This window comes from Ambystoma mexicanum, chromosome 11 (genome assembly GCF_040938575.1).
Source record: "Ambystoma mexicanum isolate Mex_15411 chromosome 11, UKY_AmexF1_1, whole genome shotgun sequence".
NCBI classification, from domain to species: Eukaryota; Metazoa; Chordata; class Amphibia; order Caudata; family Ambystomatidae; genus Ambystoma; species Ambystoma mexicanum.
The window spans coordinates 1,167,064,066-1,167,085,612 of record NC_090934.1 but is presented as its reverse complement, the minus strand read 5'-3'; the positions used below and the strand labels follow the sequence as shown (position 1 = coordinate 1,167,085,612).

The following is a 21,547-nucleotide window of genomic DNA, read 5'->3' as shown; positions in this document are numbered from 1 at the left end:
AGGTCATTCAACAGTGCTACTGCCTCCTTTTCACAATGTCCTCTGGGCCATGGCCCTTGCATCAACACCTTGCCTCCGGATTGTGTCGTCCTGTAGGAGGTCTGCCAACTTCTCTCAACCAGTGAGATAGAACTGCGACTGCGATCGGAATGAGGCAAGTGTTGATATTCCACCAATTTTCTGGTGCCGAAGGAGGACAGGCTTGCAGCCGATAATCTGCAGCTGCTGAGTTTGTTTCTTCTCAAGGACAGCTTCAAGATGGTTATTCTAGCCCAGATCCTGCAAGCCCTCATTCTGCAGGACTGGATGGAATCACTGGACATTCAGGATGCCTACCCATCGGAAGCACAGGAAGTACCTCAGGCTTATGGTGGGCCAACATCAATACCGGTTCAAAGTCCTGACATTCCAATCTTTCTTCAGCTCCCAGGGTTTGAACCAAGCAGCTTGCAGTTGCTGTGGCTCGTCTCAGGAGGTCCCCTGACTTGTTGTTGGAGCACCTGTTCCACACTTGCAATATGTTGCACAGCCTGGACTTATCCCTGAACTTCAAAAAGTCTCTAGTTGCACCAAGCCAGTCCCTCAGATTTATCAGAGAAATCTTGGACACACGCTTGGGCAGGGTATTCCCACACGAGGGATGAGTGGCAAACATCTCTCAGAAGGTCAGTCTCCTCCAATCACAAAGGCAAATACCTGCCTCAGCCTTTCGGCACTTACTAAACCTCATGGCTGCCTTCAACCTAGTGGTCCTGAAGGCGAGGCTGCGCATGAGATCGCTTCAGTGGCTCCTCCATTGCCAATGGTCGCAATTTACAGGCCACATGTCAGACCACCTGAAGGCTTCAGACCAGGTGGCTTGTGATCCTGCATGGTGGGCTGTGAGAGACCACTTACTGAGAGATACATTGTTTCATCAACCCTGGCCCCAAGTTACAGTGGCTACCGATGCATCTCTGACAAGTTTGGGCACTCCACATGTCGGAACAGTGAGTGGACTGTGGTTTCCCTCAGAAGCTCAGGAACATATCGATTTGCTAGAGCTGAGAGCAAAAAGGCTGGCCCTGGTTGCCACCCTCTCTCTGAAGTGCAGGACTTTGCTGATCCTAACGGCAAACACAGTTGCTGTGCACTGCCTCAACAAGCAGGGTGGTGTGGGGTCCTTGCTGCTATGCAGGAAAGCATTGCGACTGTGCTTCAGGGCTCTGGGAAACGGCATCTCTCAGATGGCTGCCGATTTTGCGGGAAGTGAGAATGTCACAGCGGATGCCTTGAGCAGACAGACGTCGACCTCCCACGAGTGGGAGCTCTGTCAGGAATTCTGCAGGAGATCTGTTCCTTTGTGGGAACTCAAGTGGACCTCTCCGCTTACAGTGTGAACAGGAAATGCAAGTTGTTCTCCTCCAGTGAATTTCATTGCGAGGGAGCTCTGGGAACGCACCGATGGTTGAATGGACATTTAACCTCCTTTATGCATTCCGTCAATCCGTGTCATTTTGCTGGTTGTCAGGAGATTGGGCCTATTCATAACCATGTTAATCCTGATCTTCCAGAGTGGGCCCAGTGGACGTGGTATCTAGAGTTACGGGACATGTCCATCTGCTCTCCTTGGCACCTTCCAAGGAGAGTCCACTTGCGTTCTCAATCGGGGGGAAGCAGCAGGTTCTCCACCCGAACTTCAGCAGCCTGAACGTTCATGATTGGCTACTGAGAAGCTGAGGAGGTACAAAGAGTGGGACTTGTCGGAGGATGCCCCTGATGTGCTCCTCAACAAAGTCTATGCCTGCATGTGGTGTAAATATTCAGTTTGGTGCCAGAGAGGGATCTGGGCCCTTTATCCCGTCCGTTAGCCCCAGTTTTGAATGCTTTGCTGTCCTTTGACCAAGCAGTCCAGCAGATCAGGACTGTTAAGGGATACCTCACTGCTGTTTCGGTTTTAAACAGGTCCCTGGAACAGGGCTTGTTCTTCCCAAACCTCACTCTTATGCAGTTCTTATAAGGTTGGTTTGTTTAACCAGTTTCCTTCACGCCAGTTTTGTGGTTCTGGCATGGGATTTCATTTTGTTTTTGACATTCCTAACGGGAGCTCCATTTGAGCCCCTCCATTCCTGTTCTATTAGACTGCACACACTTAAGGTGATTTTCCTGGTTGCCATCACTTTTGCAAGATGGGTGTTTGAGCTCCAGGAGTTCTCTGTTAAACCTCCCTTTTTTGAGAAAATCAAAGAGAATTTGACATTGAGATTCAGAGCCTCTTTTTTCAAAAAGTTGTCTTGGATTTTCACCTTTCTCAAAAGATCCATCTTCCTGTGTTCTTCGCCTCACCCTTCTAAGGCAGCAGAACAGTTGCATCAGCTGAACCTGTTGCAGGTCATCAGCTACTACGTCTTTTGGACAAGAGAGTCCAGAAAAATGACCATCTTTTCTTTGGTTATGCTGGGGGACATGCTGACAAGCTGTGATCAAACAGACCCGGTCAAGGTGGATCATTCTCTGCATCTCAGAATGCTATGAACTGGCTGGAAAGGATGTGCTTGAAGGTCTCAGAGCTCATTCTGCCAGAGGTGTGGCTGCCACCTCTGCCCTGCAGAGTGGAGTCTGTGTCATGTACATCTGACAGGCAGCTATGTGGGCGTCTATGCACACATTTGCTAAGCATTACAGCTTGGGTTTTCTTTCAGGCCAGGATGGCTGTTTTGGTAGAGTGGTCTTCTAGAGTTTTGTAGTCTAGGTGCTGTCAATGCTTCCTCCTGCCTCCCCCTACAGGTCTTTTTACTGCTTTGGGAGTCTATCATAGATGAGGAGTCAACGGGTGGAAGCAATTAATTAGAAAAACAAATTGCTTACCTTTCGGCAATGTTCTGTCTGATGTAAGTTCCTCCTATTGGTTACTCATCACACTTACTACTTGCATGGCGGATATCTAGTACACCATTGGTTCCACGGTCCCTCACCCTCAGAGTGCTATGTAAAAAGGGTAGACCAGAGGTCACAGGGAAAACGGCACCCTGACATATAATAGCCCCAATGTCATTTCTAGTGTGTAGAGGTGTCGGACTGAGCTGACCGGGAGCTGTGCTGCGCCCCCTGATGGCAGAAAAGTGTCTGAAGATCGGCTGTACTGTGGATAGGATTACCATAGATGAATCTGTTGACGGAACATCCATCATACTGGCATGGCAGGAAGGAAGGCAGGATTCAGTGGGCACTTTTGGAGGACTACCAGAGTGCCGGGTGCAGCAGAGGAGCTCTCATAGATACGGCTGTTCCAAAAAGCTGCATTCTCCATTCCGGGTTACGGTGAGAAGCCGGCAGGTGAGCGCAGAGCTGAAAGGAATGCTGGAGGAAGGTCTGCAATGCATAGGAGGCCATCCCAGAGAGGGAGCTTTCTTGCAGAGACATGCCACGGATTGGGAACACTGCAAAGTACCAGTGAGTCTGCCCAGAGACACTGGGGACCCCGTGGCATAATGACAACCATTTACACAAGTAAATCAATTGAGAACATTTGAATACAGACCAGATAAAGTACAATGAAAAAACATGAACAAGTCTGCATGTATGAGATATCAATGTGGGAAAGGTTGAAACAAGTATTACCGAAAGCAAGAAAATAGAAATGCATTGAAATTATACAACTGTGGCATGCTTAACGGACAGTGAAGTTGAAAAGAAGTCCTGATGAAAGGAATATACCAGGCAGTTGACATTTGGAGTGTAGGAGGATAGCTGGTAGAGAAGTACACTGGGCGATCTGTAGACCCCGGAGAAGGATTCATGACAGTGGAGTATACCAGGCAGTACACCCAAAAGCATAGAAAGTTGTAACACATTGTGGCAAGATACCTGGCAGGGGAGTATACCAGGAGATCCACCAAAGATTATAATTATTATTTTATAACATGCTTAATACCGGAGACCAGTTTCTAAGCACAAGTCCGGGATTCAAACCTATGTTGCTATGCATTGTCTTTCTTCCAAGACAAACGTGCTGCCCCTGAGCTATCCTCCCGGAAGATGTAAAACGGAAGCCCTGGCCGCCAAATAGACCAGGCACTTTGCAACTAAATAAGAACGTTAAAACTGTGGGAACATACCTGGCAGGGCAGTACACCATCTGAAGAGCCCACCAGCGGATTCCTCGCAGGGGAGTATACCAGGAGGTCCACTCAAGTTGTAAAAAGGAAATTTACCCATGTTGTAAAATATCTGGCAGAGAAGTAGACCAGGGAGTCTATCAAGCACATCAGGTAATCCATCAAAGCACAAGAAAAATGTAATAAAACATTGTGTGGAATGTTTAATCTAAATAAGAATTCTTGTACAAAGAAACTAAGACGTGGGTGCATGTTATAAGACCCTTTTGTAAATCCAGTACAAAGAAACCAAGGAAGAGCTGAATGTTATGGAATTTATTGTTTGTATAATTTAAAGAGCCAAAGAAACTGTTGTTTGAAAGAGACACTTTTGCCATCCTACCTGAACATCAAACAACTGGTATTTGAGAAAGATACACTTTTCGCATCCTACCTAAACATCAAGAAACTGGTATTTGAAAGAGACACTTTTGCCATTCTGCCTGAAAAACCAGGGGAAGGGAACTGTCATGTCCTACCTTCATTGTTGTTATTGTGTTTAGAGGAATAGTCCTCTGTTTATCGCAGTTGTGTGTGGGCTGCGACCCACGTGATTGAGGAGGCGGGGTTACCGCCCATTAGTTAGTTTGTGTTTGATTAAAGAAGCATCAAGACATCTCCGTCTCCGCTCCTGACTTATTGAACTGCATTATATTGCTGCGCTTTACACTGCCTGTTGCAGCGCTGCGCCCATCGACATAATCAGCCTAATATCTAACAATGGCGACGAGGTTCGTGTGAAACGGCACCGGAGCCCCGGGAAGACAACAAGCCATTCCGACACTGAAGCTAACATAATTCGCCTGATTTCAAACATCGGAGCTGTTTCACAACACACGCGACACAAGCAATTATACAAGTAAGGAACCCCGGCCCCACAAGGCAGCACTCGCATGAGCAGCCTGAGACAGCCGGCACACGTGCTACGCGCACAGCGTAATACACGAGGGAACCAGCAAATCATTACGCAGGCACCCGGAAGTGGTGCAGGAACATTTCAAAGCGTATCCATCTGCAACATTCAATGCGCTCCAACTAAAACCACGTGTGCGCGTTCTAATAAAAGCACGGTGACTCGCCAAGAAAGAAATTTTCATTTATCTGGCCACATTTGCCCACAGAACTGCAGACTGACAGTCTCTACGCATCTGCATCCTACTGAGCCAAGTAATACCTGCATACAAACAGGGCTTTGCCACAATCTGGTAGAAATCAACCATGTCTGAAGACAACCCAGACAGTGGAATCCTGAGCCCTTCCTCCAGCTCCACACCTCGCCAAGCCACTCACAAGGAAGATAGTGGTTCAGAATCCTTACAGTTACAAGCTCTGACACCAAATCGACATGGCGGACACCAGCAGTCTCGCCCCCAGATGGGCCAGATGGCTCAAAGAACTGCACATTTACATAGATGCATCAGGGGTAAGGGAGGAGCGCCGACTGAGAGGTATCCTACTCCATTCATTGGGCCCAGTAGTACGTGACATCGTCTTTGAAATGCCTGAGTCCAACACAGACACTTTCCAAGGTATCATTGATGCACTAAACGCCTACTTTGCACCACTGCGAAATGTTGACTATGAACGACACATTTGCCACACATCCACACAGGAAAGTGGCGAAAATATGGACAATTTTGTAATGCGTCTAAGGAAAAGAGCAAAATATTGCAACTTCGACAGATACTCAACGGATGAAGCATTCAAGTCTCAAACCATCGCAGGCTGCGCGTCACATGAATTTAGAAAGAAGTTACTTCAAAAAAGCCGAACACTCGAGGAAATATTACAACTCGCACGAGCTGATTCTGCTCTCATGCAACAGACGGAATCATTAGGAAACATCAAAATTACACAGTCTGCCTCCACTGCGTCGGTATGCCCCATCAGGACATCAAGCGACCCTCACCCCGCAGAACAAAAGAAATGCTACAGTTGCGGCTTTAAATTTCCACATGTCGGTCCATGTCCTGCCATTGGACACAACTGTGACAAGTGTGGAGGTGAAAATCACTTTCAATCAGTATGTGGAAGCATCAACTTCTTCCAGCCAACGGAAACAAACAGGGACACACAGAGGCAAGATCAAAACTCGGCAAAGGGAAGCTCGAAATCTCACAGGAGACATTCGCCCACAGCTTCCAGGCATCAATCTCAGAATTTGTCACGTGACACCCCACGAGAGGAAAGAAGGTGGGAAGAAAGAAGAGAATACTCAAGTCACACCAGCACCAGACATGATTCGCAAAGACGACACTCCAGGCAAAAGATCAGATATCTAGAAAATGCACCTCACAGAAGACGGGAGTCACAGTCATCCTCGTCCAGCGGAGACAGAAAAAGGGGATATGTCCATGCTATCGGGAATAGCATAGCCGCAGAATACAACCCCACTCTGCTACTACAAGTAAATGGACAAAACAAAGAGTTTCTAATTGACACGGGAGCGACGGTCAATGTCATAAATGACGAGACATACAAATTACTCACCTACAAGAAAGCACTGAAAGAAGCAGATACATTGATTTATCCATACGGATCCAACAAGCCACTCAATTGCCAAGGGATGTTTACTGCTCACTGTCAATACAAAGACAAGAGTCAAAAGATCAAAATCTATGTCATAAAAGGGGATGTACCAGGCGGCAGCATCCTAAGCTTCAAATCTGCAATTCAAATGGGACTCATTCAAATCATGTATCAAATAATGTCGGCATATACGACTGACCCAAAAGACATGATGTCAAAAATGTTCCCTTCTATATTCACAGGTTTGGGAAAACTGAAAGATAAGCAAGTAAAGCTGCACCTCAATCCACAGATCCCGCCGACGGCACAACATTACAGGGGTATACCCCTCAACATACAAAGACATGTGGAGGACGAAATTCAGTCATTACTACAGCAGGATATCATATAACCAGCATCGGGACCAACTCCGTGGGTGTCTCCCATTGTGCCTGTGCCAAAGAAGGACAACAAAGACAGCATTCGAATATGTGTCGACATGAGGGCACCAAACGTGGCCATAGAGCGAGAATTACACCTTGCCCCAAGAATGACTGATATGATGCACTTACTGCATGGTTCCAAAGTATTTTCAAAGTTAGACTTAAACAAAGGATACCACCAGCTGGAGTTACACCCTGCCTCAAGATACATCACCACCTTTTCGACACATCTGGGTCTGTTCAGATATAAAAGACTCAGTTTTGAGGTATCTTCAGCTGCGGAAATCTTTCAGAACGAAATACACCAGGTGATAAAGCACATTCCCAACTGCTTAAACTATTCTGACGACATATTAATCTTCGGCACCACGCAAGACAGCCATGATGACACACTGAGGAGAGTCTGCATGGCGCTCGAGAACGCCCATCTCACACTCAACCGAGACAAATGTGAGATTAGCAAATCCACTCTCAAATTCTTCTGACATATTTTCTCAAAAGATGGCCTAAAACCAGACCCAGAAAAGGCCCAAGCACTGGTAGAGACCCCTACACCCGTGTCAGTCTCAGCAGTACGCTCATTCCTGGGAATGGCGAGCTACTGCACTCAATATATCCAAGACTTTGCATCCGTGAGCACACCCCTAAGACTGCTCACTGGGAAGAATCAAGAATTTAAATGGTCTAATACCTGCGAAGAGGCATTTCAATAAATTAAGAGACGAATCGCAACGGCCTCATGCATGGCATACTATGACCCTGACCTGGACACGGAGCTCACAGTAGACGCCAGCCCAGTTGAGTTAGGAGCAATTTTAGCACAATCCAAGCGCGGAGCATCACCCGACTCCCCAAGGAGAATTATAGCCTATGCAAGCCAAAGCCTCTCCACCACAGAATGTGCATATTCTCAACCTGAAAAAGAGAGCCTGGCAGTAGTATGGGCATGAGAACAATATGACTGGTTCCTATACGGGCGACCGTTCACCATAATCACAGATCACCAGGCCCTCACCACCATCTATGGCAAACCAACAGCTAAAATGCCACCACGAATTGCCCGATGGGGTCTGAGGCTACAAGAGTACTCATTCAAAATAATCCACCACCCAGGCAAGGACAACAATCTCGAAGATTTTCTGTCACGATATCCACTTCCAGCTCAAGATGAACGACAATCACACAAAGCAAACCAATATCTACGTTACTTGATCAGCAGTGCACTACCCAAGTCCATCACCAAGACACAGTTGCTGGAGGCGACACAGAAGGAACAACTACTCCAGATGGTACAATCATGTTTAAAATCAAACCAGTGGCAGAACAGACAAAGAGGGGCACCGCTCCTGTCCACGGAGGAGGAACAACACTTTCGCATATTTAAACTCGTCCGTGTCACCCTGTCCACATCACCTGAAGGCCTGTTATTGAAGGAAAACAGAATAGTAATTCTGGCAGCCCTACAAAACTAGGTACTGGACATTGCACACGCTGGACACAGAGGGATAGTGTCAACGAAGAGACAACTGAGAACAAAGGTGTGGTTCCCATCTATAGACGAACCGGTGGAGCAACTATTAAAGAAATGTTTACCTTGCCAGGCGGTAGCACCTCGCACATTTCCCGAACCCATTCAAACATCAGTGATGCCTCTGCAGGTGTGGGACGAGGTAGCAGTAGACATGTTTGGACCTCTGGCAAACGGCAAATATGTGCTAGTAATCATAGACGAAATGTTGCGATTCCCAGAAGTCCACCTGATCCGCTCGACCAGTGCTCAAGCTGTCATACCAGCGCTGGACAAAACATTTGCTGACTACGGCATTCCTTCCAGAGTCAAGTCAGATAATGGACCTCCTTTCACTGGGAATGATTTTGCTATGTTTGCAGAACACCTAGGGTTTCAGCACCACAAGGTCACACCACTATGGCCACAAGCAAATGGAATGGTGGAACGCTTCATGGGAAATCTCAAACGCACTCTCTAGATTTGTTCCATCACAAATGGATCGTTCATGTAAGCCATCTGCACACTGCTGCGGGAGTACCGAAACACGCTCACAGCTCAACAGGTGAATGCCCATCCATGTTAATGTTCGGACGTGTCATCAAAACAAGGCTCCCCCATTATACATGAGCCAAGGCTGAAGCCATGCACACAAAGAATGCCAGAAGCAAAGATAGAGAGAGTAAAGACAAAATGAAAGAATGTGCAGATACAAGGAGACAAGCTAGACCGAGCCGAATCCACATCGGGATCAAGTAGTAGTACAGCAAAAGCAAGTCACAAAGGACATGCCTGCTTTCAAGCCAAACCCCATGACAGTAACTCACATCCAGGGTTCGATGGTAACTGCAGCCAGCCCACAGGGCACGGTCACCAGGAACTAATCTTTCTTCCGGACATTTAACAGCACTGACACCCCAGTCAGCACTTCAATGACACTGCCAGATGACTCTTCAGATATAGACTCTGAGTATCATGAAGAGGAAAGAGACGTGGATGACACAGGCAGTGACAGTGACTGCACTCCATTGAACCAGACCCCACCTGTGCACAGCCCATCTAAAAGGGTCATCCGCAGACCCACGAGATGGATTGAAGAGGTCAACTGAACATTGGTAAAGTGCTTTGTTAAGGAGGTGGGAGATGTCATGTCCTACCTTCATTGTTGTTATTGTGATTAGAGGAATAGTCATCTGTTTATCGCAGTTGTGTGTGGGCTGCGACCCACGTGATTGAGGAGGCGGGGTTACCACCCATTAGTTAGTTCGTGTTTGATTAAAGAACCGTCAAGACATCTCCGTCTCCGCTCCTGACTTATTGAACTGCATTATATTGCCGCGCTTTACACTGCCTGTTGCAGCGCTGCGCCCATCGACCTAATCAGCCTGATATCTAACAGGAACCATCCATCCTCTGGGTCCAAGGGTTTCTCCTTCGAAAAGTCTTTTCTGTTGGATTCATTAATTTACTTATGATTATGCACAATTTTTGCAGCTCTAAGTCAGAGACATTTCCATACACATTTCTAGTATGCGGACCAGATTAGAATATTTTTGGACTCAAGGACAATTCATAAGTTTAATGACTTGACACAGACTGATCTTTAGTTTTAGTTTCCTAGGCAGGGAAACTCTCCTTAGGGTGGGGATAGAGAGGCATTCATCCAACCCATTTCGGTTTAATAAACATGTCTGAAACTGTGAAAAACTATACCTTTGTGTCTGCTTCTCATTTCTGGCCTGTCCAAAATGGGTGATTTCTCCTCCCCTGAGTCTTCACTGGAGAGTTCCTCAGAAAGGTCGTCTGGCGGTGGTGAATCACACTTCTTTCGGGAAGACTTCCGGTCCTCGAGATGATGCCACTATGACCGCTGGTAAAACAATTCAAGCAAGAGACTCCTTCCCGGAGTATACCAAAAACAAAGGGAAAAAGCCTTAAATGGCATACAAAACCCTTCAGTCGGTGTCCATAGAAAATGAGGTGTCTGATGTACTTGCCAGTTGAAGGATATGATGAAGAAGGAGCAGAGAGAGTCCTTTGATGGAAGATAAGTACTGAGGATGCAGCGAAGATATCCTAAGAGCAGTTGGAGACGGTTCATCAAAAATGAGAGGAAGGTAAGCAGGAAGCCCTCAGTAGCGAGGAGGGGATTCAGAGGCTGGAAAAATATGGGGCAAGGCAGAAAGCGGGGTGACAAGAAGAGGCTTGTCAAGTGGAAAGCAAGAGCAGTAGGAAACACACGAGAGAAATGACTTAGCGTCTTACTTGAAAGGAGAAAAACCCACAGGGTTGCAATGCAGCGAACAGCTGCAGACCGGCGTTCATATGCACAGCGGCAGCCATATTGAAAAAGACTGAACCAGGCAAACATGCTGAAACGAAAATGTGATGTAACGTTAATGGTGTCATACGTGGCAATGTTTCCAAACACTCCAGGAAGGCAAAATCTATTCTCTGTATACCCAGGTTTCCAAGGATGAAGGCGATGAAATCGCCGTAACAATCGTGGTGCATTGATGTAAGTCTTGGGTTCCCAGGAGTTTTCTGAATCAGGATAGCCCTTCCAATGCACGAGATACTGAAGTCTTCCCTTACAATAGTGGGAGTCACATATTTAGGAAACTTCGTACTCCTTGGGTTCAAGAGATGGAACTTGAATGGTATTCCTTTTTTTGCGACCATGTTTGGGGGTAAAAGAGTGCAACAGAGAGGAATGAAAAACAGGGTGCAATCTGTTTAAGGATGGAGGAAGTCTTAAACGGAAAATCCACTGGATTGATCTTGGTTATGATTTCGAATGGTCCAATGAATCGAGGTGATGATTTGGAGGGATGGATCTACCTGGGCAGGAATTTGGTAGACAACCAAACCTTCGTATCCCACCTCCCACTCCGGCGTGGGGCTTCTGTGTGTGTCAGATCTGGTTTGGTATTCTTTTCTTTTTTAACAGGTCTCCAGCACCCCAGTGTGCTTTGGATAAGTCTCTCAAGAGGGTATCAATAGTCAGGATAGCCGTGATGGGGAGTACAGAAAGAGGTAGGAATCGTGGGTGGAATCCATAGGTACAAAAGAAACTCTGCCTGCTGGACATGTGGATGGAGGTGTTGTAGGTGAATTCGGCTGTGTGTAGGACGTCCACCCAATTGTCTTGCTCATCATTTACGAAACGGCTGAGGTTTTGTTCCATAGTGGCGTTTAATCTCTGTCTGCCTGTTCGACTGAAGGGGTGATAACAAGATGAGAGGGCTCTTTCAATGCCGAGTTGTCTGCATAATGTCTTCCAAAACTTAGAGGTGAATTGGGTTCCTCAATCTGATGTGATAGATTCCGGTAAGCCATGAAGGTGAAACACTTCTCGAAAGAACTTATTGGCTGTTTCAGAGGCCGATGGTACCCCCGGTAGGAGAAAGAAATGGGCCAACTTAGAGAACAAATAGACTACCACCATTATAGCTGCATGACCCCGTAAAGGTGGTAGATCAACTACAAAATCAGTGGATATCTGACCCCAGAGTCTGGTAGGAGAAGGTCTTTGTTCCAACAGACCTATAGGTTTGCCCGTCCTATACTTACATTGACAACATACAGAACATGAGTGGACCTATTTCTAGATGTCCTTGCACATGAAAGACCACCAGAAAGACTGACGAATGAGATCCAAAGTGGAATCGTAACCTTTGTGACCTGCTTTAAGTCCCTCGTGACACCAAGACATGGCTCTTTGTTGAAGTGCTCTCTCTGGCAGGACTAGCCGGTTTTTATAAAACAGAAGACCTTCTTTCTTATCCATAGAAGAGAAGTATGTTTGGTTTTTCACCATAGAGGAGGCATCTCTTACTTCTTGTAAGAACGACGAAACAACACAAGGGAATGTATTCCTAGAGAAAAGGGGTTCTGTCTTGGAAGCATAAGTCAATCCCACTGACCAAATCCCGGAGAGACCATCAGCAAGTATATTCTCGGTACCAGGGATGTATGTGATCATAAAATCAAATCGCGCAAAGAAGTAAGCCTAGTGAGCTTGTCTGGCATTCATGCACTTCATCTGCTGTAGAACCCGTAAATTCCTATGGTCTGTGCGTATCTCAAATGGATAAATGGCTCCTTGTAGGAGATGTAGTCCATGCAGACTTGTTTCGGCGCCATTAGCTCTTATTAAATAACCAAATAGTTCAGTTTGTTCGCGGTGAAGGTCTTTGAGAAGTAGGCAATTGGATTTTCCTAACTGTCCACATACTGTTTCAGAACAGCTTGTCTCTACCACAAATGGGTTGTCTGAGAATAGGGGCCGAGCAAAACATATCTTTAAAATGACAAAATGCGTTTTCTGCTTCCAGTCCCCATAGAAACTGAACATTTTTGTTGAGCAATGCCGTAATAGGCAGTACAGTCCCGGAGAACTCTGGGATAAATCTTCGATAGAAGTTTGCCAGTCCTAGGAATCATTGCACCTCTTTAACAGAGGTAGGAGATAGCCAGTCCAGGACTACAGATACCTTGTGTGGGTCTATTGCAATTCCCTGATCTGACAGGATGAATCCCAGATATGGTACAGAAGAGACATCAAAAAGGCATTTCTCTGGTTTGACCAGAAGCTGATTCTTTGTTAGTCTGTCTAAAACTTCTGTAACTCATCTTTGGTGAAGATCATATGAATGAAAGAAGATCAAGACGTTGTCCAAGTAAACAATAACTGACTGGAACAACAGATCCAAAAACAACGGGTCACTAAATCTGTGGAACACCGCAGGAGCGTTAACCAGGCCAAATGGCATGACTTGACATTCAAAATGGCCCTATGGAGTCCAAAATGAGTCTTCCATTTGTCCCCTTGATGAATCTGTAAAGGATGATACGCTCCTCGGAGGTCGAGTTTGGTAAAAATGACTGGCCTCCTGGACTGTTTCTAAGATCTCCATTATGAGGGGCATGGGATAACTGTCCTTTATGGTTACTCGATTGAGGCATCTGTAGTCAATACAAGGGGCCTCATCACGAGTTGGGCGCTAACCCCGGCAGTATTACCGCCGGGGCTATTAGCCCTACTGCCAAACACCCCAGCGCTATTAGTGCTGGATCATGGTTTTGGCGGAACAGTAAGTCCCCTTTCCCCATTGGGCCCATTGGGGAATGTTTGGCGCTATTACCGCCGGCGCTATTACCGCCAGCGGTAATAGCGCAGAAAATTGGCAAAATCACAGCGGATTTGCCCCCAGCTCAGAGCTGGGGGTAAATCGCCAAGCCAGTGATTTGGCAGACCCTTAAATGCGGCAGTAATAGCGTTACCACCGCATTTAAGGGTTACCGCCAAACTCAAGATGAGGCAGAAGGTCTGAGTTCTTGTGAATCGTTTTTCGGTACGAAAAAGAGTGAGGCTCCAGCTGGTGACTTAGAATGACGGATAAGACCATTTTTCAGTTTTTATTCCGGATATTCTTTAAGAGCTCTCTTTTCTGGAATAGGTAATGAAAACATGTGCCCGAAAGGAACCAAAGAGTCAGGCATCAAGTCAAGAGCGCAATCTTCTGGGAGATGATGGGGTAATTCCTTGGGAATCTTGTCCGAGAATACCTTCTCAAATCTTTGGTATTGGACTGGTATACAATGTATTCCCGTGATAGGGGTGTTGGAGACTACACACTCCTCTACTGTGGGATCTCCAAGAGAGGAGGAGAGACAATTTAGATGCATAATATTCCGAGCCAAATTGAAGATTATTCTTATTCCAATCAATCAACAGATAGTGTCTTTGTAACCAAGGAATACCCAGTATGATTGGAAAGTGAGCTGCTTTTATTATGTCGAATTGCAGGGATTCCTTATGGTCAAAAATCATTTTCAGCCCACAGCGTATCCATGAAGTTCCCAGCCACTCTGCAAGCTACTAGGGCTAGTGCCTCTACCTTTCGTTCGAGTAGTTGTACAATTACTCGAACCACAACAAGACATGTGTCTGCACTGTTCAATGCAAAGGAATGAGAAGTGAACAAGGGACCATGCTTCCTCCCCTGCCCGGCGATCCCCTCTAAGGCCGGGGTCTTTCGTTTCCTGACCTTCGTTGAGGGATCTCGGTACAGTCCCTGAGTATATGACTACTCGATCCACAATACATTCATAGGCCCAACTCCCTTCTGTGTCTTCTTTCCGAGGGTGATAAGGGTCCTCTAGTAGCTCCAATCTGCATAGGTTCTTCTTTTAAGACTCTCCTGTCTTGGAGAAGGACTGAGTCGGAGTAGGGGGTTGTGGCACCATGGGTTGGTCTCTCTTCTGTTCTGCCTTTCGCACTGTAAGCCGGTAATCAATCTGAAGGACCAATGAGATGAGGTCAGATAAAGTCACAGGATGGGCCGTGTGAGCCAGTTCATTCTTGAGCTCTTCATGAAGTCCCCTTCTGAAGATGGTGTATTGTGCCTCCTCTGGCCATCCGGTGGCAATACGTTGGAAATTCGAGATGTAAGTCATGAGGCCCGAGGACCCCTGTCGAATGTCAAGAAGAGTCTCACAGGCAGCATAGACTACTTCCGAACTTCCAAAGGTCTGCCTCAGGAGTCCAACAAAGGCACTGTAATCAGCTAGTACAGTATTTGCAGAAGTCACCATAGGAGTTTCCCACGCAAGGGCATTTCCTACCATGTTGGAGATCAAAAATCCCCCTTTAGCTTGATCAGGATCCGATGTAATTGCCAGATAAGCAAGATAAGTACCGAGGATGCAGCAGAGATATCCTAAGAGCAGTTGGAGACGGTTCAGCAAAAAGGAGAGGAAGGTAAGCAGGAAGCCCTCCGTAGCGAGGAGGGGAATCAGAGGCTGGAAAAATATGAGGCAAGGCAGAAAGCAGAGTGACAAGGCAAGGCTTGTCAAGGCTATCAAGTGGAAAGCAAGAGCGGAAGGAAACACAAAAGAAATGACTTAGCGTCTTACCCGAAAGGAGAAAAAACTGCCGGATTGCAACACAACGAACAGCTGCAGACCGGCGTTCATATGAACAGCGGTGGCCATATTGAAAAAGACTAGACCAGGCAAACACATTGAAACGAAAACATGATGGAACATTAATGGCGTCCTAGGCGCCAATGTTTCCAAACACTGCAGGAAGGCGAAATGGTGACAGGTGCCAAAGGTCGGACAAACGGTGCTGCGCAATCTGTTTGGGTGAGCTGAATGTTTCCTCCAGGTAAGCCTTGCCTCCCGCCTTATGGTTTTTCTTAAGTACTGCTTTGTAATATATTCAAAGAGCATGTGAATCAATGAAAGATCCTTTGCTGGAGAAGGAATACGTTACTTACCTGTAACTCCTGTTCTTCAGAATTGGTATTGTTCACACATTCACATGCAACTCTCCCTCCATCCCCGCTTATTGCTCGTCTTGGCTCATATTGCCACTTCACATGTGCTTTGCCAAATCTAAAGATGTCCTCTATCTTCTATTGGCTGTGGGGCAATGTGACCCAAAATGACTGTAATAGAGCACTAAAGTGACAGCAGTTTTACAATTTAAATTAAATGTAAGCTACTTTTAATGTTACAGAGGATTCCGAGCCTGACAACAGGCAGTATTCAAATGGCATGTGAATCTATAACAGATAGCAACATTGGAGAACAGGAGTTACAGGTAAGTAACTTATTCCTTTCAAATCCTCCTTCCTACTCCTGTGGGTTGTGGCTCTATCTACCCCATTTCCCCCTCAAATACCTTGTTCCCTCACCTGAACCTTCTCTTGAGTCACTTCCCAACTATGCAACCTCCCACCTTGAACTTAACTTCCTTCTATCTAACCACTCCCTCTACGGCCAGCTTACCCACTATGGTGGAAACTATCTTCACCTTGTCTTTCCATTTCACACTCGTCCGAACTCCCCATTGACCCCTCTCCATCTGATCACTCCATTGTTTACTTTAAACTTTTCAGTTCTCACACCTTCCACTCCTCCACTCGCCTCTTCAATGACCAAGAGGAACGTGAAGCAGGATCTTATAGCCCCTTACCTTGATGATGTCAGGACCTCTCTCCTGTCCCTTTCTCATATTCATACCTCTTTCATTGACCGTGCTTCTTCTGACTTTTACTATGGCTGACTTTCACTGACTTTTACTATGCACTTATGAGTGCATACAAAACATTGAAAACAAACAAACAATCTTTGATGAATGCTCTCATCCATGCATATTGACATTTTCCAATCCCTGTCCTGAGCCTTGGATCCCCTCAAATCCAGACCCCCAAAAAGAACATGCACCATGACCTACAATGCTGATGCAAATCCCGGACCCTGAGCATACTCCTGCACTAAAAGAATTCTCTTGCTACTCTGTCAAATTCTCCTGCTTCACAAACCTAATTTCCCCCCCTTCACAGTCACCCCTGCAAACTTTCATCTACTCTCCAAGGTTTGCTCACATCACCCAAGGTAATATCCTTTGGCACTTCTCGCTCTGCTAATGACTTTGCTCACTATTTTACCTCTAAAATTCACTCTGAACTGAAATAAATATACTGTAAATGTTGAATACCCCAAAATAATTAACAGTTAGCACCAGAACGAATTTGCACGAAATACGACCAACTCTGCTAATGACTTTGCTCACTATTTTACCTCTAAAATTCACTCTTAACTGTCCTCTTCCACCTGAAATCTGTCCTCTGTCTCTTCCCCTGACCCTTCTACTTTCAACTGCTTCTCTCCTACCGAACACACATCCTTCTCAGCGCTAACCTTTCTTGTGCTCTCAGCTTCCTGTTTGTTCCTTAAACAGTCAACAACTTAGTCTCTTTCACATGCCCTTGTCTCTCAGAGCTGTTTAACATCTCTATCTCCACTGGCATCTGTTTTGGTTTGATTCAAATCTGGAAAAAACAAGGGAAGTGATGGCTGGAAGGTTTAGAATTATTGTTAAACTCTGGCATCGCTCCAGGCAACCCCTCAGATTTATAGTTCTTCAGCCTGACAAGCCGTTACAGAAAAGGGAAAGACCAAATGCATATCAGACTTGATGCCACTTCAAAAGCGGCAGTGCTGCCCAAACTGCTTGTTCTCTTCTGTATGACCACAAGCAACCCCAGATATGTTTCAGTCTCATTGACCTTCTTCAGTGAGGAGTAGCTTGGGTCTCTAGGTCCAGAAGCCTCAGGGCCCACCGCTCGGCATATCTGTTCCACTCGGGTGTGAATATAGCAACACAAAAGAGGTGATAATTGGAAGTTTTTGAATTCAATTTAAATGCTGCAGGCATTGCTCCGAGCAGCCTTCCAAGCCATTACAGGTAGGGTAAAGACTATGCAAGTCAGGCCTGGTCCCACCTCAAAAGAAAGACCAGAAGCAACCCCAGACATGTTTCAGCCTCATGGCTCGCATTGAGGCTGAAAATGTTAGAAATTGATTGTGGTTTTGTTCAGAAGGGACATGATTAAGCATTTAGATCTGGACTTGCCCTTTTGTGGTGGGACCAAGCCTGGCTTGCTTATGGTTTTATCAACCTTCTCACTGCAATCTGTCTCATTGCAATCTGTCACTGAACGATTCTCTGCTGCCTCATGAACTCTTCAAAAACGGAAGTCTTCTTTCTCCCGACTTCCAACGCTATCCCCCTATTTCCTTCCCACATGACTATCTTGCTCCCTTGCCTAAGGCTCACAACCTTGGGGCCCTCTTTGATAGCAATTTTGGACTACAAAAAGTAATCACGCCTCTGATGCTTGCATTAACCTTCTCAGCATTCGAAAGGTGTATCCATTTGTTGGTCACCACTCTAGGAAAAACTCTAATTTCCACACTCGTGCTCTGAAAAACTCGACTACTTCTCATACCTACTCCATGGCCATCCTCTGTATTCTGTTCTCCCTCTAGACCTATTCCTCAGCTTAACTCCCCACACTCTCTAAGACCTACCCAGATGCTCCCCCACTTCTATCGCAGTAAGGAGAAGGACAATCGTATCCTTCATGACCAACTGGATAAAGGTGGCATCCTATATACAAACACATAGAGGAAGACTGAAACAAGCATTGTGAGAGAGAATATATTAGGAGAAATATAAAATTCTCTCCTGAAGAACCATGGGGAAATATAATGGAGAAACACGTGTTGAGAGAAAAACAGAAATGAGAGAGAGAAAATGAGGGTGAATACCTAAAATAAAATTGAAAAATTAAAAATCAAGTGGAACTTTGACTTTCTTGAAAGAGAGAAATAAATATACCGTAAAAGTTGAATACCCCAAAATAATTGACAGTTAGTGCACAGCACCAGGATGCATTTGCACGAAATACGACCAACACTGTGATGGTTGGCTCTCTGCGCACAACCGCTACCTTTTCAAGTTCCTTCTCCTAGTCTTCAAAGTTATCTATGGTCTTGCTCCTCAGTACTTGGTTGACTGTATTCCTTTCTACTCACCATGTCAGTCCGCTGCTGCTCTGCTCTTAGCCTCACTGCCTCTTGCCCCCTTTTAATTTCGCTCTTTCTCCCTACTTACCCTGCTCCATTTAAACCTGCTACACATCACCATGAATGCCATTCAGTCTGTGGATCTCTTCAAACTTAAACTTCACCTACTGGACAAGGAGGGAGCTCCCAAATCTGCTTCTGCTACCCTTCCGAACAAGCCATGCAGTGCTTCTTAATAATGTCATTTTTTATATATGTGCAGTGCTACAGTACCCCTTGTTAGTTTGCATCACTTATCCCCCTAGGCTATTTGTACCGCTGTAAGTCACTTTTTATCCCTGGTCTGTGTACTAATTTGTTTACACCCTCAAGATCCATTAGGTTATTCTCATTTTTGTTCTGTTGTACAGTCACCCATCCAGGCAATGCTTCTGTCATATGTACATTTTATTTGCAAGTAATGTTTTTATTGAAATTGACATCCCTGTTCAAATAAATGTAAATACAAAAATGCTAACTCTTTTCATTGTCACTCTCTTTCAGTTGGATGAAGGCACGCCTCCTGAACCCAAAGGATCATTTGTGGATTATCAGACAACTGTGGTCAAATATTCAAAGGCCATTGCTGTGACTGCGCATGAGATGGTGAGAGACTATTCTACACGGTTGCAGTAAATGTAAAAGCAATACTAGAAGAGCTCTGTGTAGAGGGCACAATGGTGCTACATTTTGCATTCTGTGGATGCATGAGCTTTGAGTAAACTTGGTTATGTAATGTGTTCTACCACAGCATAGGGAAGCCAGTTATAGTTGCATGGGAAATTTGCACTCCCACGAAAATCAGGCACTTTCCCCAAATATTGTAGGACTGGAGTTAGGATAGTAATTCATACCCATCCTAAAATATGTGGGAGAAGGCTTTTAGGGGTGCATGGAAATAAATCACCTACCTCGCGACTTTTTCCCATGGGACATTTTCACGTAGAACCCAGCATAGTGTACTATGGATGTCTGTGCTACCAGACAACTGCGTTTCTCCAGTATTGAATCTTTAATAGACTAACATGATTTGAATACTGGTCTCTGTACTTAACCTTATTATAGTAGTAATGTAACTGCTAATTTCAGAACTTGCCTTCCTCATCTGTTCCCTTTCTGTCCTGACTACTGAGCTAGCAGGCTCTAGGCTTCACTTCCAGATCCTGTCTTCAACGTCTTCCTTACACACCATGTGCATGGGGCGTCTTTGTGCTATTCACAGAATTAGTACTTTAAAAAAATATTTATTTTTTCTTCTTTTGTGTGAAAAACTGAGAATGTATCTTGCCACACTGTCAGAAATGAGGTCGCAAAATATGCAGTGGTTCCGTAGAAATAGCATTTATTGGAGCGCCATTGACAGTGCCGTTTTCTTTTAAACTTTGCAAGAAGAATTGACCAGAATGTGGTAAAAATGTGAGGAGAGGCAAACAGAAATGCATATAAAGAGAAAAACAAAAAAAGTTGCTTGCACGCACGTAAAAAAAAAGAAAACCTTTATACATTTACGATGGAACATCCAATCCCCTACCCAGCTTGATATTGCTTCCAAGGTGCTTTTCTCATATATACCACCAAGATTACTATGCACCTATTCCAATGATTTCTGTCGCCAGCTAGAGGTCGGAAGGGGTCTCATCAACAGAAACATGTATACTTTTTTGTCCGTTCGTGGGATGTTCTTCTGCAACAATGACCCCATCAGTTGTGGACATTCGGAGTTGTTCCAAGCAAATGGCATTTTGTTGTCGTCCATTGGTAATGCAGTTTTCTTTGCTCATCTACAGGATGCGCTGAAGAGTTTACTGTAATAATGTGAGCACAAAAAAACACAAAATCAAATAAAAACTGAAAAAAGGTGTTTCTCTAGAAGCATCTACAAAAAAATTCTCTTTTCAGAGCTGCCCCTTACAATGAACTTCCCCTACCCTGGTTGCAATTTATTCACCCACGCCTGCACGCAGCACGAAAGCCACATCCGGGGACTTTCAAGATGGTGGTAATGGAAATGGAACTGTGGAGGCAGAGGAATTGCGCAATTAAGTTTCTGAGCGTGGTGTGTACGCAGAGCACTGTTGTACAGAACTGAAACTGTTACATGGGGAGCTCTTCAATGTTATTGGTGGATGCGTAAGGAACTTTTTAACAGTACACAATGACGGCGTGCTTGAAAAAAGACAGTAGATGGGAAGAAGGAATGTTTCTGCTTTATTGGGGCACGGCCGTTGCTGTCCTTGGGGAAACGCCAGTACACATACTCCCGGTTTTAGCTTGCTACCCATGACGTTGGGACAGTGGGGACTATCACACCTGTGGGTGTGGGTTACAGGAAGTGCTGTTCTTAATTGTCTACATTACTGTGCACACTGAGTCGGACTGACATGGTTGCAATTACTTGCAAACGCAATGTAGCATAGCCCATTTGGTCTAACATCACTCACTCGCCAAACCTATGTGGCCTGCTTCTGTGTTCTGAAAAGCTGCCAACAGATTGCAGAGCAGCTCTGGGGTTTGGCCTTTTGTAGGGC

The 21,547-nt window shown here is 45.5% G+C and overlaps 1 protein-coding gene across 11 annotated transcripts in view; it reads left to right on the top strand.

Moving 5' to 3' along the window:
- TLN2 (talin 2) overlaps positions 1-21,547 on the top strand; it is a 7,472,684-nt gene that overhangs the window by 3,955,298 nt on the left and 3,495,839 nt on the right. For all 11 annotated transcript variants that reach the window (XM_069624483.1, XM_069624482.1, XM_069624486.1 and 8 more), the window contains one exon: positions 19,524-19,625. In XM_069624483.1, coding sequence (XP_069480584.1) covers positions 19,524-19,625 — 102 coding nt within the window. The remainder of the gene's footprint in view (positions 1-19,523; positions 19,626-21,547) is intronic.